The 15,565-nt window shown below is 37.5% G+C and overlaps 1 protein-coding gene across 1 annotated transcript; it reads left to right on the top strand.

Annotated features, from left to right (window-relative positions):
* Positions 1 to 7,210: 7,210 nt before the first annotated feature.
* Positions 7,211 to 14,290, top strand: LOC129237178 (alpha-(1,3)-fucosyltransferase C-like). Its single transcript, XM_054871686.1, has 2 exons — positions 7,211 to 7,944; positions 13,834 to 14,290. Exons 1-2 carry the CDS (start codon positions 7,211 to 7,213, stop codon positions 14,288 to 14,290), a joined length of 1,191 nt encoding a protein of 396 aa, XP_054727661.1.
* Positions 14,291 to 15,565: the final 1,275 nt, after the last annotated feature.

Genomic DNA, 15,565 nt, shown 5'->3' with positions numbered 1-15,565 from the left:
CAGCCGCTAGCGTGTTCTCTGCCGCTATCGTGTTCTTAGCGCAAACACGAAACAAAACTCCTGTCAAATCCCATACAAAATTAAAACACAACTCCATACCTAAACTCACTTTCAAAGCGTGTTTTGTGGGTTTGCGTCTAATTTAAAGCGTGTTTTGTTGGGTTTGCGTCTAATTTAATTATTAAGTGGTGGCAATGTTGCTCATTTTCCTCATTTTTTATTGCATTCGTAGCCGAGTGGGTTGGTGCGTGATCACCATTCGGAATTCACAGAGAGGTCGTTGGTTCGAATCTCGGTGAAAGCAAAATTAATGAAAACATTTTTCTAATAGCGGTCGCCCCTCGGCAGGCAATGGCAAACCTCCGAGTGTATTTCTGCCATGAAAAAAATCTGCTCATAAACATATCATAAAACAAAATGAAATAAATGCATAAAAAAAAAAAAAAAAAAAAATTTTCTTGTGATTCGAACCAAGGATTTCGGATCGGAAGCCCACATTGCTAGCCGCTGGGCTATCGCGCTGTGCTGTCGCCGCAAAATAATGTATCATAAATCTGTTTACCATACCAAAGACCATACACTTTGCAAACACATTTCGGTGGAAACAGTTGACAGTTCTCATAAACACAACTCCTGCAAACACGGTGTTTGCTTTTGGTGGAAACGGGGGCTAAGAGTTGATTCATTTAGGACAGGAAATTTAATGTTGATGTTCTTTTTCCTAGTGAACGGCACTAGTGCAGTTTTCTACATCTTAATAGGAATTCAGAGAGAACGTAGGTTCGAATCTCGGTGAAAGATCAAAATTAAGAAAACGGTTCTTCTAATAGCGGTCGCCCCTCGGCAAGCAATGTTAAACCTACGAATTTATTTCTGCCATAAAAAAGCTCCTCATAAAAAACTATCTGCCGTTCGGAGTCGGCTAGAAACTGTAGGTTCCGCACACCCCAAATCGGAGGAGGAGCTCGGGTGTACGCGCCAATTATATATACTTACTAGAGTTCCGCTGGTCGTTTTTAAAAAAATCTAGAGTAATTAATTAAACGTGGTTTTCTCTAGAGAAAAAATACTCATTTGTTGTTTGCTTGAAAATCAGATCAGAAAGAAAGTTTGAGCGCGTCGTTGTCCCGTTCTGCATTTGCATAGATACGCTTCCCTTTACACATAAACAACAACATCAATCGTATGATACATACACTTCGTCGTGTACGAAAAAGCGGAGAAGATAACTGTTCTATTCCCCTCCGCTTTAACCCAGCTATGTGTGCAGGTGCAAATGACTTTTTTGGGTGAAGTGTGATATAAAATAATTTCTATTTACTCTTCTTAAATTTATAGAAACTTTTCCAGGCGAAGTTAAAAAACTGACACCGTATATTTGTGAGTACACAGGTAATACGTAAATATATGAATGATATAGGTAATATCTCATATTAGCAAAACCTTTCTGCAAAAAATTAAAATTAAGGAAACTATCACCAATCACGCCGGCAATGATACAATGAATTTCTCAATATAACTGACTTCAGATTAACGTTTATATAATAAGGGTATATGTAACATTTTAAAATTTTTTTAGATTTTTTTTTTTAATTTTTAATAATAAGTGGTCTTCCTCTTTCTCTTCCTCGTCCTGTAGCTATTCCTTTTCCTTTTCCATCTCAAGCTCCATCTCCTTTCTTTATCCCGGTAACAGGCAGTAAAAATTACTTCACTTAAAAGCTTTCATCAACAGCTTCCATCTGATACCCATATTGTACAAACACATCCAGGGGTACCTTGGTCCACCTTTTCGACTATATCTCGAGACCCTGGTCACTCAGAGATCTAAAAAATACTCTGTATTAAAGCACTCATCAGTAGCTTTGATTTGATACCCACAATGTAAAAACACATCCTAGGGTTACCCGGGTCCTCGCTTTGGCCTTCGGCAGCGCCACCTGGTGGCAAGTGGAATCAATAAGCATATTATACTAACCTTCACCGTGGAAAAAAATATATATATACCAAATTTCATAATAATCGGCCCAGACACACACGACCAAAATGTATTCAATTCTAATGAATGCCCTGTGCGGTACAAAAATACGTGCGGCAAATAGCAAAAACACACTCACTTAACCGACGCACCGCACACACACGCGTTATCGGATTTCAACTAAACTGCACAGAAACCTGCAGAAACCTTTGCCAAGCAACACCAACAATGTGTGAAACTTTCATTGTGTTCCTTACACGCGTTGCTGAGATAACTCCGGACAAATGCACACTTTTTTTCGGCTTAATTTTTATATATGTATATAGAATATAGATATAATAGAGAGCCCTTTTTCGCCGCATCATTTGTTTATTATACTGAAGGCTTGTTGCCTCTTCTAGCTTCGCCGGTGAAAATCTGTCTTTAAAATCGAGTTTTCTGTCACAAAATTTCACAAAATAAACTTAAGCATTCGCAATTGAATGTTGCGCATTAGGGGGTTAAAAAGGGTGCCCATAACTATTTACAAAGTTAACAGGAATCTTCATTTATCTTTTACTGCAATAAATTTAAACGTAACGCCATTTATGCCCCCATTTGTGTACCCATGTATCAGACAGGAAACCAATAAAAATCGTGCACACTGATATGAGCCATCAGGAAAGCTTATCTTCTGTATGTCGTATCTTTATTCGATATGGGTTATGAGTGTCTACATATTAGAAGATTGTTAAATACAGTACGAACTCTGCAATCTCAACCATTGACTGGTGCACTCAATTCCTCAATTGTTGGAGCACTGCAGATCATGGATTTACACGTAGAAATTTGGTAAGCGAAGGAAACTAGAAAGACTGGTTAAAAAATAAGATATTTGGTAATCAAAAATAACAAAAGAGGAGCGGGACAGTCATACGGTTGATGAAGAAAGAGTTCAGTAGTAGATTATGTAAAAAGAGTCAGTCTATTTAACGGCGGATCTATGTAAGCTTGATAAACTCTTTGGTGGAGGTGTTTACTCTGAAAAGCTAAGCATCAGTACATCCTTTTGCTGGCCTAATCACTGTAGTGTCTTTCAGGCGGAAGTTTTCGCCATAAATGCCCTTAAATAAGAGACCCCTACCAAGGAGTTAATTTGCTTTTTATTTTCCTTGTTCACTCCTCTCGGAAGCATAGAGCCTCGACAAGACATGTCTTGCGTTGGTTTCGTTAATCTATATTATTTAATTTCTGACGGGGTAGGTGATTAGCTTGCCGCTACCAGCCCTAGGTGGTGGAAATGCCCACCTGTGGTTGCTTAGAAACAACACCTTCTTACTACTTGGAGCGCCATCTGTGTTTCACACTTTTGTGGCAGAAGGATCGCACCGATAGTTGAAGACTTCCCTCTGGGATGGTAGGCTAGTGCACTTACGCTAGACTACCGAGGCCGAGGTAAGTATACGAGCATATCTACTCAGAGAGTCAGGGAGCTCTGAAATCGTTAGAGTCAGTAAAACACTTGACATAAACGGTAATTGAATGCCACAAATTATTATGCGCGGTATCGCAATATTTTCAAATAAACCCGATCTGCGCGCCAGGCCAAAGAAATATAGAAGGTAATTGCAGAGCAGATGAGCTTGCAAAGAGAGACACCATACTAAACATTCACCCAGATACCGATTCCCTTAGCTGCGTGTAAACTATGAATAGACCGACACTCTATCAAATCTGCCAATGCCCGTTGGAGGCAAACACCTTTGTGTCAAAACACGTAGGAAAACTTGGCCGGAATGGAACCTTAGTTAATTGACAGTTACAAACCATTACCGACATTACCATGGCAGGCAGTTCTACGTTACCGGAATGACTCGGGTTTTTCCCGATCAAGGACTGCCGACCCAGTAAATTAGCCATGTTTAGTGTATCGTACCTCACCCCTTACCGAGTTTTAGCCCGCCGAACAGTGTCTTGCTAGGTGTCACTGTCTTCCGCACACCTTTTTCAGTTTCTTAAGCCAAGAGAAGCCAGGTCATCATCTTGAATTTGGTCCTTCCACCGCACTCTAGGACGTCCCATTCGACGTCGACTGCCAGTTACCGTTTCAAACACCTTCTTCACCGGAACAGTTTCTTCCATACGGACGATATGACCCAGACACCTTAGTCGCTGCAGGGTGACTTTTTTGACTATGTAAATATCTCCGTTAAGCTCGTCAATACCTCAGTAAAGCATTCCTTCGAATGCGATAGCCATCATCTACGCGAGCAGAGCCAAAAACCTTGCGAAGTACTTTTCTCTTGAATACTCCAAGAGCAGCTGCATCTGATTTGTTTGACAGTCCAGGCTTCAGCGCCATAGAGATGCATCGGGATGATGAACGTCTTGTGGATAGTTGTTTTCGTTCATCAAGAGAGGGGTTTACTACTCAATTGCGCAATCAGGCCAAAGGCAAGAACCTGTTGGCAAGAGTTATACTTCGCTTGATTTCAAGGTTGACATCGTACTTGCTGGTAATAGTGGAACCAAGATAAATGAAGTCCTGGACCACATCGAATTTATATGAGCAGCTGTCTCAGATAAAAATGGAACCACGGCCGCATAAAATCACTACTGAATCTCAGGAGTCAGGATATGAGAAACGCGATAAAGTTACTAACAGGGCATTGTCTAGTTAGAAGGTAAGCGAATAGACTGGGGCTACCTCATAATAACTTTTGTCAGAGCTGTCAAGATGTTGACGAAGAGGAAACCGTCAAACATCTCCTGTGTACATGCTTTGCTCTATACAGAAAAAGGCTTTCCACACTCGGAATCACCTTTCTTGATTGCATTGAAGAGGTCTCACAAATAGGGTAGCCGAAATTTACAAAATTTATTAAATCCACAGGTTGGCACAGAGAAGACTCAGGAAGGTAAAGCATGAGCTCCATTGGTAACACAATGGGACCATTCAGGCCTAAGCCTGTTGGATGACAGCCATTCAACCTAACCTAACCCAATCAAATATACGATTATGTACTCGAATAACTTTATAATTATTCTTAACAATTGTCTCGTCACAAAGAATGACAGCCCTGAGAGTTGTGTTCGCCTACCGCACAGTATCAGAGCCAGCTGTTCAAGTAATAAGCGGTTCAATACCCAGAGATTTACTAGATTTTGAAAGGAAAAAGTTATGGGCATTCAAGAAAGAGGGAAAGGAAGAAAGAGTAAGCAAACTTCCAACGCGCGAAATTAGGGATGAAACGCTAAGGTGCAAGGCCGCTGGATGAACGAAACACGTGGCAGATGGACGGCTAGGCTAATCAAAGACGTCAGGACATGGGATAGCAGTAACTTCGGCGGAGGCAATTTTTATGCAACCCAAATGCTTTCGGGGCGGGGAAGCCGCGGAACACACATTCTTCTAGTGCAAGCGTTGGGAACAAGCACATCGAACGCTGGAGAATGCAGTCGATCACATAACCATTGAATATGTAAGCGACAAGATTCTAAGTTGCGAGAATACTTGGGAGATCAGCAGTGGTTTCGCGAAAAGAATTTCCCGTATAAAAAGCGGGACCTGGACGCAGGCACTTAGGCATAGACCTTTGTAATGAGAAAGCTAGAACTCCACTCTGAAGTAATGCGAAAAAGGTTCCTGGGTGGGCGACACTTCAAAAATGAGGGGCAGTTGTTTAGTCTCCGGACATACCATTGCTGCGACGGCCGCTTTGATGATGCATTAGGCACTTTTACTCAGAAAATGACCCCGGCAAACACTGTTTTCGTATTTGTACGGATGGCTCCAGGACCGAGCATGGCTCCGGCTCTGGGGTCTACGTGGAATCCAGTGGGACAAAACTGCACTTTGCTCTTGAAATGCATGCATCTGTGTTTCAAGCGGAGGTGTATGCAGTTCAAGAAGCGATGAACCTTGTTGCGGAAAAATGATGGAGAGGCAGATCTATATGTGTCTGCAGCGACAGCCAAGCTGCGCTTATGGCCTTAGACAGCCCTCCAACCACATCAGGGGTAGTGAAGTCCTGTAAATCCAGGCTGAACTGATGCTAACATGGGTCCCCGGACACGTGGTTATCGCGGGTAACGACACCTCTGACTCCTTAGCTAACTCCCTTTTGCGGCCATCACAGCCACGGTTAGCAAATGGGTAACTACCACCCACAAGCGAGCTTGGCAGGCTGAGAGAGGCTGCAGATGGACTAAACTGATTTTACCTGTTATGTCCGATCGACTGTCGCAAACCCTTCTGTCATTAAGCAGAGGGGAGTGTAGACGGCTAGTTGGACGTATGACGGGCCACTTTCTGTGGGCAAAGCACATGGAAAGGTTGGGTATCTCAGACAGTGTACTCTGCCCAGCTTGTGAAGAGGAGGATGAGACGCGGACCACGACAGTCGGTTCTACGTTACCGAAACGACCCGGATTTATATCCGGCCAAGGACTGTCACCCCAGCAGCATTTCCCGTATGTAAGTATGGGGAATGTTTATGCTGCTACAACAACAACAACAACGGCGGACCACTTCCTGTGTGTCTGCCCCGCCTTCGCTCGAATCAGGTTTGAGGTCTTTGGCACTGCTGTGTTAAGAAGCGACCATCTTGGCTCCTTGGCACCACAAGATTTAAAAAAAATTAAAAGGGAATCCAAGTGTAGTACAATGGACTTAATTAATGTCTGAGTGATGCACTTGCTAGTTGTCCCGACAAAAAAAAAGGCATTTTTAACCTCCTCCTCCGCAAAAAAAAAACAATTGTCTCCTCTTCATGCGAAACCACCTAAGTGAAAGAAGTTACCTCTATTTCTATTTGTTGCCATTAGCGAGTTCCTACTGTAAATCAATAATTAATAAGCCTTTCGGCTGATAGGGGCTTCCAAAACGCTTCTAACAAATATATTTATTTAGTTTACTTTGTCGTCGACCAGTGAAATGGAGTGTAAAGTTTTCACTATAAAAAGTTAAAAATAGAATAAGCGTAAAATATTTTTAATAGCAAATCGCATATCTTAAACCTAAGCGAATGCAAAAACTAATAGCACAATAATTAAAATAATATGAAAAGCAAGTTTAATACGTGAAAATACTCGTGTGAAAATAATTACATTTGTATGTAAATAGCGAAACCAGATATGTTAATTAAGAAACGTTTCAGTTTACATACACAAACAGAACAAAAATAACAGAAATCCAATGCTGTTGTTCTTAAATCTAAGCTTGTACAAATTCCCACAATCCCACCCGCGAAAATGTTCTCCAAAAACCGCCCTCGTAAGGTGGCTGTCAAAGCTGTCATAGGCCTTATTGCGGCCTCACTTCTAGTCTCATTCGCATTATATTCATGGGACTATAACAAAACCATCCCTCTGCGGCGCGCTTTACTGCCATCGCTGGGATCCAAAAATAACACTGTTATTCTCTTTTGGAATGGATTTTTCGATGATAGCCGTTGGACACTACCCGTGGATACTCTTCATGTACAATGCCCACTTGCCAACTGTACTCTCACAAACCAACACGAGTATCTGCCAGCGATCGTTGATTACACTGCAATCGTTTTTCATACCGCGCGTCCATTTTCGTTTCTTAACGGTCGACCGCGTCAGCGCACCGCCAATCAATGGTACGTTTTCACGCAATTAGAGTCACCCGAGCACACATGGCACGATTTGCATGGCGAAAGAGATTTCTATAATCTCACAATGAGCTATCGCCTGGACTCGGACATTGTATGGAGTTATAATAGCGTTCGAGAGAGGAGAACCAATAGAATAGTCGCTCCTGTACGCAATCCTAACTGGCGCACAGTTGATGTAGGCTGGACCCAAAGTGATTCAGATTTGTTGGCGTTAATTGAACGAAAGAAAAAGCTGGCCGCTTGGTTTGTGTCTAACTGTAAGGTGCCGTCGCAGCGAGAACGCTTGGTGAGAGAATTGCAGACTCATTTGAAGGTCGATGTGTATGGGAAGTGTGGCCCGCTGAGGTAAGAGTTTGATGAAGTGATGTTGAGATGAGTGTAAAATATGTTCATAAGTGAACGAAAATTAAATAAACAAAAATAAAAAAGGATAGAATAAAACTGAAAGAATGAAATAAAATATATTAATATAAATTAGAATTTAATTAAATAAAGGAACATTAAATAAACTGTCAAATAAAATATTATAAAACGAAATAAGATAAAATAAATTAAAATAAAGTGAAGTATAATAGAAAAAAATTAAAAAACAAAAACAGATTACAATAAAAGAAAATCGAATAAAATAAAATTAAATTGAACTAAATACAAAAAATATTAAAATTATGTAACATAAAATAAAACTAAATAAAATAAATCAAAGTAAAATAAAATGAATAAATTAAATCAAAATTAAGTAAAGGAAAATAAAATAAGCTTTGTACAAGGAGAAAAAATGAATGAACTATAAAAAATGTAACTAATTAAATTAAACTAACAGCTACTAGAATAAATGAAATTCAATTATTTTTACAAATATTAAAATAAATAAAACAATCGAGTATAAGAAAATAAAATTAAATTAAATAGATAAGTAAAAAAATAAATTAAAATAACAGAATATAGAATATAACAAAAAACAAAAAAAAAATTAAAATAATTGGAAGAAAATAAAAAAAATCACTCAAAATATAGTAAAATAAAATCAATAAATAAATTAAAATTAAATTAAAGGAAATAAAATAATCTGTTATAAAATAAAACAAGGTGAAAAAATTAACTAAAAAATTTAAAAAAGTTTAACTAATTAAATTAAAATAAAAAAGGCTAGAATAAATTAGAATAAAATAAAAAAAATGTTTAGTAATTAGAAACATTAAAATAAACAAAAAAAAATCGAGTGAAATAAATTTAAACAGATAAAATAAAAGATTATTAAATAAAATGCAATGGAATAAATTAACGAAAAATAAATTTTAACAAAATAAATAATAATAATAAATTGATATTAAAAGACAAACAAATAAAATTAAATTGAATTTAAAACAATTCAATAGATAGAAGGAAAATCGAATTATAAAAATAAATTTAATAAAAGAACAAAATTATTATAAATATCCTAAAAATTAAATGAATTAAGGGGTAACACCACTGTAGAAATTTCAAAAAATTGATTTTTTTTATAAGCTTAAAAAATTCTTTGAACCTTTTAAAATACAGAACAAAAAGTTGTATACGTTACCGAAGTTTATTTCATAAATATTTTAAGCTTTTAACCAAGCGTTAGTGACTGCTACCTAACGACTTCTCCAAGTTTCCAAACTTTAAACGCGTTTTTCTCAAAACACGTTTTCTGAAATTGGCACGCAGCATAACTCAAACAATTTTAAATATTTTTAATCAGGTTTTTCACTACGTCTGTATAATAACCTTCTTAAGAGAAGAGCGTAGGGGATTTTCGATAGATTAATTTAAACGATTGTTATAATTATTTAAGTGCCGTTTTTTTAGTCCAAAATAGAGTTTTTTCCTTCAAGTGCTTGCTAATTCCACAAAAATAAATATTTTTTAAATCCCCTACGTGTTTCTCTAGCTATTCTTATCTAGATTAAGAAAAAAAATGTTTCTTTGTTCCAGATTAAAATTTGCACCCTCTGTGCTGCGTGCCGCGGAGCTCCTTCAAGAGAAACGACATTACAAAAATGTCTCCAATGCCGCCATTTTGTAAAATTTTTCGATCAAACTTTGTAGTTTTGTATTTTAGTATATAAGTAATAACTTCCCAAATCAGAGTGATTGTTTCCCCTTTCCTTCTATACAAAAAAATTCTTTAAAAATCGTGTTTATTTTACGCGTGTACAGTGGTGTTACCCCTTAAATTAAGGAAAATAAAATAAGCTCTTATAAAATAAAACTAGTTGGAAAAATAGATAGTGAAAATTTTTTTTCAAATGTAACTATTAAATTAAACTAAAAAATTACTAGATCAAACTCAATTAAATTAAGTAAAGTAGAATGAAAAAAAAATATTTTCTATCTATAAAGATTAAAATAAAAGAAAATTGAATGATATAATAAAAAATAATATAAAAAGTAATAAAATAAAATAAAATAAAATTTAAAAAAATTAATAGATTAAAAAAAGAGAAATCGAATATACATAATAAAATAAAATTAAAATAAACGAAAACAAATTAAATTAAATTTTAACTAAATAAATTAATATCAAACGGTAAAAAATAACAAAATAAAATAAAATTAAACTAAATAGAATGAAATAGCAAACTTAGGTAACACAATAGAATAAACGAAAAGAATAAATTAATTAAATGGCAATGAAAGAAATAAAATAAGCTGTTACAAAATAAAAGAACGAACTGAACCAAAAAAATTTCATTTAAACTAAACTAATTAAATTAAAATAAAAAGTCTAGAATAAAATGAATTATGTAAAATAAAGTAAAAAAATGTGATGAAATGAATTAAATACAATAAACTTTAACAAAATAAAATATTATAAAAATTAATTAAATAAAATGTGGACTTAAAACATCCAATAATCGCAGAACTTTTGCCCCATAGTGCTCGGTTCTCAGCAGGTAATGGCAAACCTCTGACTGTATTTTTGCAACGAAAAACCTTCTTAAGAGCCTTAAGACACATACCATATATTCGAGGATAGATTCGGTCAAACCCCTAACAAACTTTGTAAGCGCCACTCGTATTGTCTACAGGGTGTATCTTGAGTTCTTCAGAATAAACTATAATTGTAGTTAAAATAAAAACAAAATCTGCACCACATTACCTGTATCTGCCTGATGTGCAGGCAGATCACAAAATAAGTGCAGCTATCTTCTGACGATATGATAATTGGATGGATGATAATCGACCGATTAGACCACGTACAGCCCGAAATAAAGAGAAATGCGGATGTAAATGAGAGTCTTACCGAAGACCCGGAAGAATAGGTTCGGCGCCTATCTCAACAACTGACCCTATCTTATGGTACTTAGGGCCATATTATACAAAACTCTTGGTTTGAAAGCGTATAAAATACAGCTAGTCCAAGATTTGAAGCCGATCGATCTTCGAAAGCATCATAATTTTAGTCTTTGAGCTCTCTGGGAAAAACTCGCCGAAGATCTGCATTTTGGGACTCGAATCTTGTTCAGCGATGAGGCCCATTTTTGACATAATGGCTACGTCAACAAGCAAAATTGTCGTATTTGCGCTGAAGAGCGACCCGAAGCCATTCAAGAACAACCATTACATCCATTGAAAGCAACCCTTTGGCGGGGCCTATGAGCTGGAGGAATCATCGGCCCATATTTCTTCAAAGACGGGGCTGGCGCCAATGTAACATTGAATGGCGAATGCTATCGCGTCATGTTAAACGAATTTTTCATGCCGGATAAACGGAAATTAAAGCACGTGATCTCCACAACTTTTGGGTTCCAACAAGGCGGCGCTACTTGCCATACAGCCCGTGCGTCATCGTTTCGGTGAGCAATTTTTCTCTTGCTTCGGTCCAACAAGACGGCGCTACTTGCCATACAGCTTGTGAATCAATGAATTAATTGCGTCGCCGTTTCGTTGAGCATTTCATCTCTCATCTCGGACCAGTGGATTGACCACCAAGATCGTGTGATATCTCACCTTTGGACTTTTATCTGTGTGGGGGTGTGTAAAGTCTAAATGCTTTGTGGAAAAACCAGCTTACATTGAGGCATTGGAAGCTAGCATTGCTAAAGTTATTCATGAGTTACGGACCAAAGTCCTCCAGCGAGTCATTCAAAATTGGTTGGTCGGATGGCCGAATTATGGCGCAGTTGCGGCCAACATTTGAATGGATTTATCTTTAGAAAATAAATTTCATGAATGATTCTACACTACTACACAATTTGAATTTTCGTTCTTTTATTTCAATTTAAAATCGAATACCTCTAAATTGATCACCCTTTTGATCATATTACATACTGTGAGCGTCAAAATAAAGTGTACAAAGCATTTTGTTATAATATGGATTTTATTTCAGTCTTTTATAACAAAACAATATATTTTAATTTCATGTTTTTTAAATTAGTGTTTGATTCTCTACTAATTACTAGAAAACAACAAACAAAAAATAACAACAACAAAAGTTGTAAGACAAAAACAAGATTTAGTGCATATTTTATTTCCCTACGACAGTGGCCGTCGAAATAAAGTGTACAGAGATGTATTTTACAAAAATGATACCGATGTAGTATTTTGTTGATTTTCCTTTTGCTTTGATAACGGAAGACGGACTTCGGGGCATCGACTCAGCTAGTTTTTTTGGCACGTCAGATGAAATTTTATCCTACTCTTCCTTTATAGCGAATTTCAGCATATCCATATTGGTGATTGTCCTTTTCCGGATCTGGTGGTTTAAATGCTCCCACAAATGTTCAATAGGGTTTAAGTCCGGTGACTGTGGAGGATGATCCAATGTCTTAGGAGTACGATAAAGCAGCCATTCTTTTACTATTTTTGCTGTGTGCTTGGGATCATTATCTTGTTGAAAGATCCAAGATCCCTGCAAGTCTCATTTCCGGACACTGGTTAGTAAAATATTTTGTAAAATATTCAGATAATCTCTTCTGTTCATGGTACTTTCAATAAAAACCAAATTGCCAACTCCGCTTGCCGCCATACATCCCCACACCATCACCGAACTTAACTGTGGTTATCAAATTTTGGTCGGCATACTCTTTATTTTTGGTTCTCCAGACTTTAACCGGGTTTTTCTGCCCAAATACCTCGAACTTACTTTCATCGCTAAACAGGACAGAAAGAAACATCCCGATTTTCGTATTTTTTTTGCATAATCAAGACGTTGTTTTTGATTAACTGTCGATATTAGCGGCTTTTTTCGTGGGAGATGACCATTTAACCCATTTGCGTGCAACGCTCGACGTATTGTACTGGCACATACGCTAGTATCTGATGCAGTTGAAACTTCTTGTGATATTATAGACCTTACTTCAGTCTCATTTAAAATTTTTGGACGGCCTGCACCTGGGCGTTTTTTACTTTGCCGAACTTTTTGTATTTGTCAACTATATTTTTCACAGTATTATGGCTTCTGTTGACAAAAAATAAAATATAATAGAATTTAATTTACTCTAGACAAAAACTTTTCACTCTAGCGATCGCAACCAATTAAAATACAATATGAAAAAAGTTTCAATGCATCGAAAAAGGAAGTAAACTAGCATATATAACGGTATTTTTTACCGTACAACATCGCTAAAATGCCACTGATGTACGCTGTACACTTTATTTTGACGCGTAAAATATGCACTAACTTTTGTTTTTGTCTTACAACTTTTGTTGTTGTAACTTATTTTTTTGTTGTTTTCTAATAATTAGTAGAGAATCAAATACTAATTTAAAAAAACACGAAATTAAAATATATTGTTTTGTTATAAAAGACTGAAATAAAATCCATATTGTAACAAAATGCTTTGCGCACTTTATTTTGACGCTCACAGCAGGTATTTTACGGATGATCCCTTATGGTATAGAAATTGGGAGTTCACTGTTGTTGAAATCGATGGCGAGTCCACATTCTTGACTTGAGTTGCGCACTTTTCGCTAAAATAGTCGCATTCTTATACCTACTGTACCCACTGTGCGACGATAGGCGCGCTGAATGTTATCTTCCAAATCGAATGTCAGCTCTATGAACTCTAACACATTCTCTAGCTTAGGAAATTTGTACATTTCCATGCTTTTTTTTTTGTAGTAAAAACATTATTAATAAATAAAATAAATAATATACAAATTTGTGCTTGCAGTTATTTATCTATACTGATAACTATATTTATATGGATGTGTGTGTACCTATATCAGTGAATCAATCATTCACACTTCATTTGCTTCCCCTTTCAGGTGTGAACGCTCCGATAGCAGCTGTTATGAAATGCTCGACACTCACTACAAATTCTACTTTAGTTTTGAGAATTCGCTATGCGTCGACTACGTTACGGAAAAATTCTACAATGCGCTGCAGCGACATATCGTTCCAGTTGTGTACGGTGGAGCAAATTATACCAGATTTGCACCACCGCATTCCTACATAGATGTTCAGGATTTTAAAAATGTTTCAGCACTTGCGGCATACCTCGTACATTTGGATAATAATCCGCTGGAGTATGCGATGTATTTTTGGTGGCGCCGCCATTACACGATTATTCCCTACGATAGTGGCCTGCAAACGTTGCCTTACTGCGATTTATGCCAGCGCATTACCTCACATCCAGCTATTAGACAGACACAAGTCTATGAAGATATAAATGCATTTTGGACTCAGGACGTGTGCGATGTGGGGCCTCGAATACAATTTTAGTCTGATAAAATTTCTATTTATTATTGTAAATATTTCATTTTAAATATTATAATATGTATTTATTAATTTTTACATCAAATTTTAGGCATGTAACCAGGCGGGAGAAGGCCCACATTGCCTTGCACAAATGCTAAAAAAGCGGTCGGAATCAGAGGGGGATTAACACCTCGCATTACACATTGGCTTTACACTTCGGTAGCTCGGCCTATTTTCCTATATGGAATACTTGTATGGTGGGCACCAACTCAAAAGGCAAGTTTTTATGCATCCCCAGCGCTTTAAGGGCTACGCTAAATAAAGTACTAGAGGTACTAGTCAACTTTCGGCTCTTAATATGGTAGAAAGACATGTGGTCGTCGCTTAATTGTAAAACGCTATGGAAGACCCGGCGGTTAGGCAACGATTCTATACTACATTCTACGAGTAGTTATAATCAAGCTCACCTTCGACCGCCTCTTCAAGCCTAACACCCCGTCAGGAAGAGAGTGGCAAACTCAAAGGCCATGGACTCAAATTAATTTTCACGAGAATGGATCCAAGCTACAAAATAAAGTCAGCTAATTTTTTCAAAAGAATTAGAACTAGAATTATCTGTATGACTTCCTAACTACTCTAGTGTATACCAGGTAGAAGTCTTAGCCATAAAGGGGGTAACTGTGTACCTGAACACATACTTTTTTTCTTGATTGGTGCGATAACCGTTTACGCGATTTTGGTCGAGTTTAACTAAGCGCGCCAGTCGTTTATTTCTCGTATCAACCGGCGCCAGTTGGGCACACCAAGTGAAGCCAAGCCTTTATCCACCTGATCTTACCAACACAGAGGAGGTCTTCCTCTTCCTCTGCTACCACCAGCTGGTACCGCATCGAATACTTTCAGAGCCGGAAAGTTTTTATCCATTCGGATGGCATGACCCAGCCAACGTAGCCGTTGGATCTTTATTCACTGCACTATGTCTATGTCGTCGTAAAGCTCATACAGCTCATCATTCCATCGCCTGCGATACTCGACGTCGCAAACGTGGAAAGATCCAAAAATCTTCCGCAGAATCTTTCTCTCAAACATTCGACGAAGCGCCGGATGTTGTCCTCCTTTCTGCGCCATAGAGTAAGAGGGGCGTGAAAAGACCCTTGGAGAGTGTTAGTTTTGTTCGGCGAGAGAGGACTTTACTACTCATTTGCCTACTTAGTCCAAAGTAGCACTTGTTGGCATAAGAGATTCTTCTTTGGATTTCCAGGCTGGCATTGTTATCGGTTTTAATGCTGGTTCCTAAAT

This window comes from Anastrepha obliqua, chromosome 2, assembly GCF_027943255.1.
Source record: "Anastrepha obliqua isolate idAnaObli1 chromosome 2, idAnaObli1_1.0, whole genome shotgun sequence".
Classification (NCBI taxonomy): Eukaryota; Metazoa; Arthropoda; class Insecta; order Diptera; family Tephritidae; genus Anastrepha; species Anastrepha obliqua.
This window is presented reverse-complemented; position numbering and strand designations above follow the sequence as displayed.

Excerpts from the sequence above, each read along its gene's own strand:
- LOC129237178 (XM_054871686.1), top strand. The coding sequence starts at position 7,211 with ATGTTCTCCAAAAACCGCCCTCGTAAGGTGGCTGTCAAAGCTGTCATA. Across the intron at positions 7,945-13,833 it reads GGGAAGTGTGGCCCGCTGAG|GTGTGAACGCTCCGATAGCA; the intron begins GTAAGAGTTTGA and ends TTCCCCTTTCAG.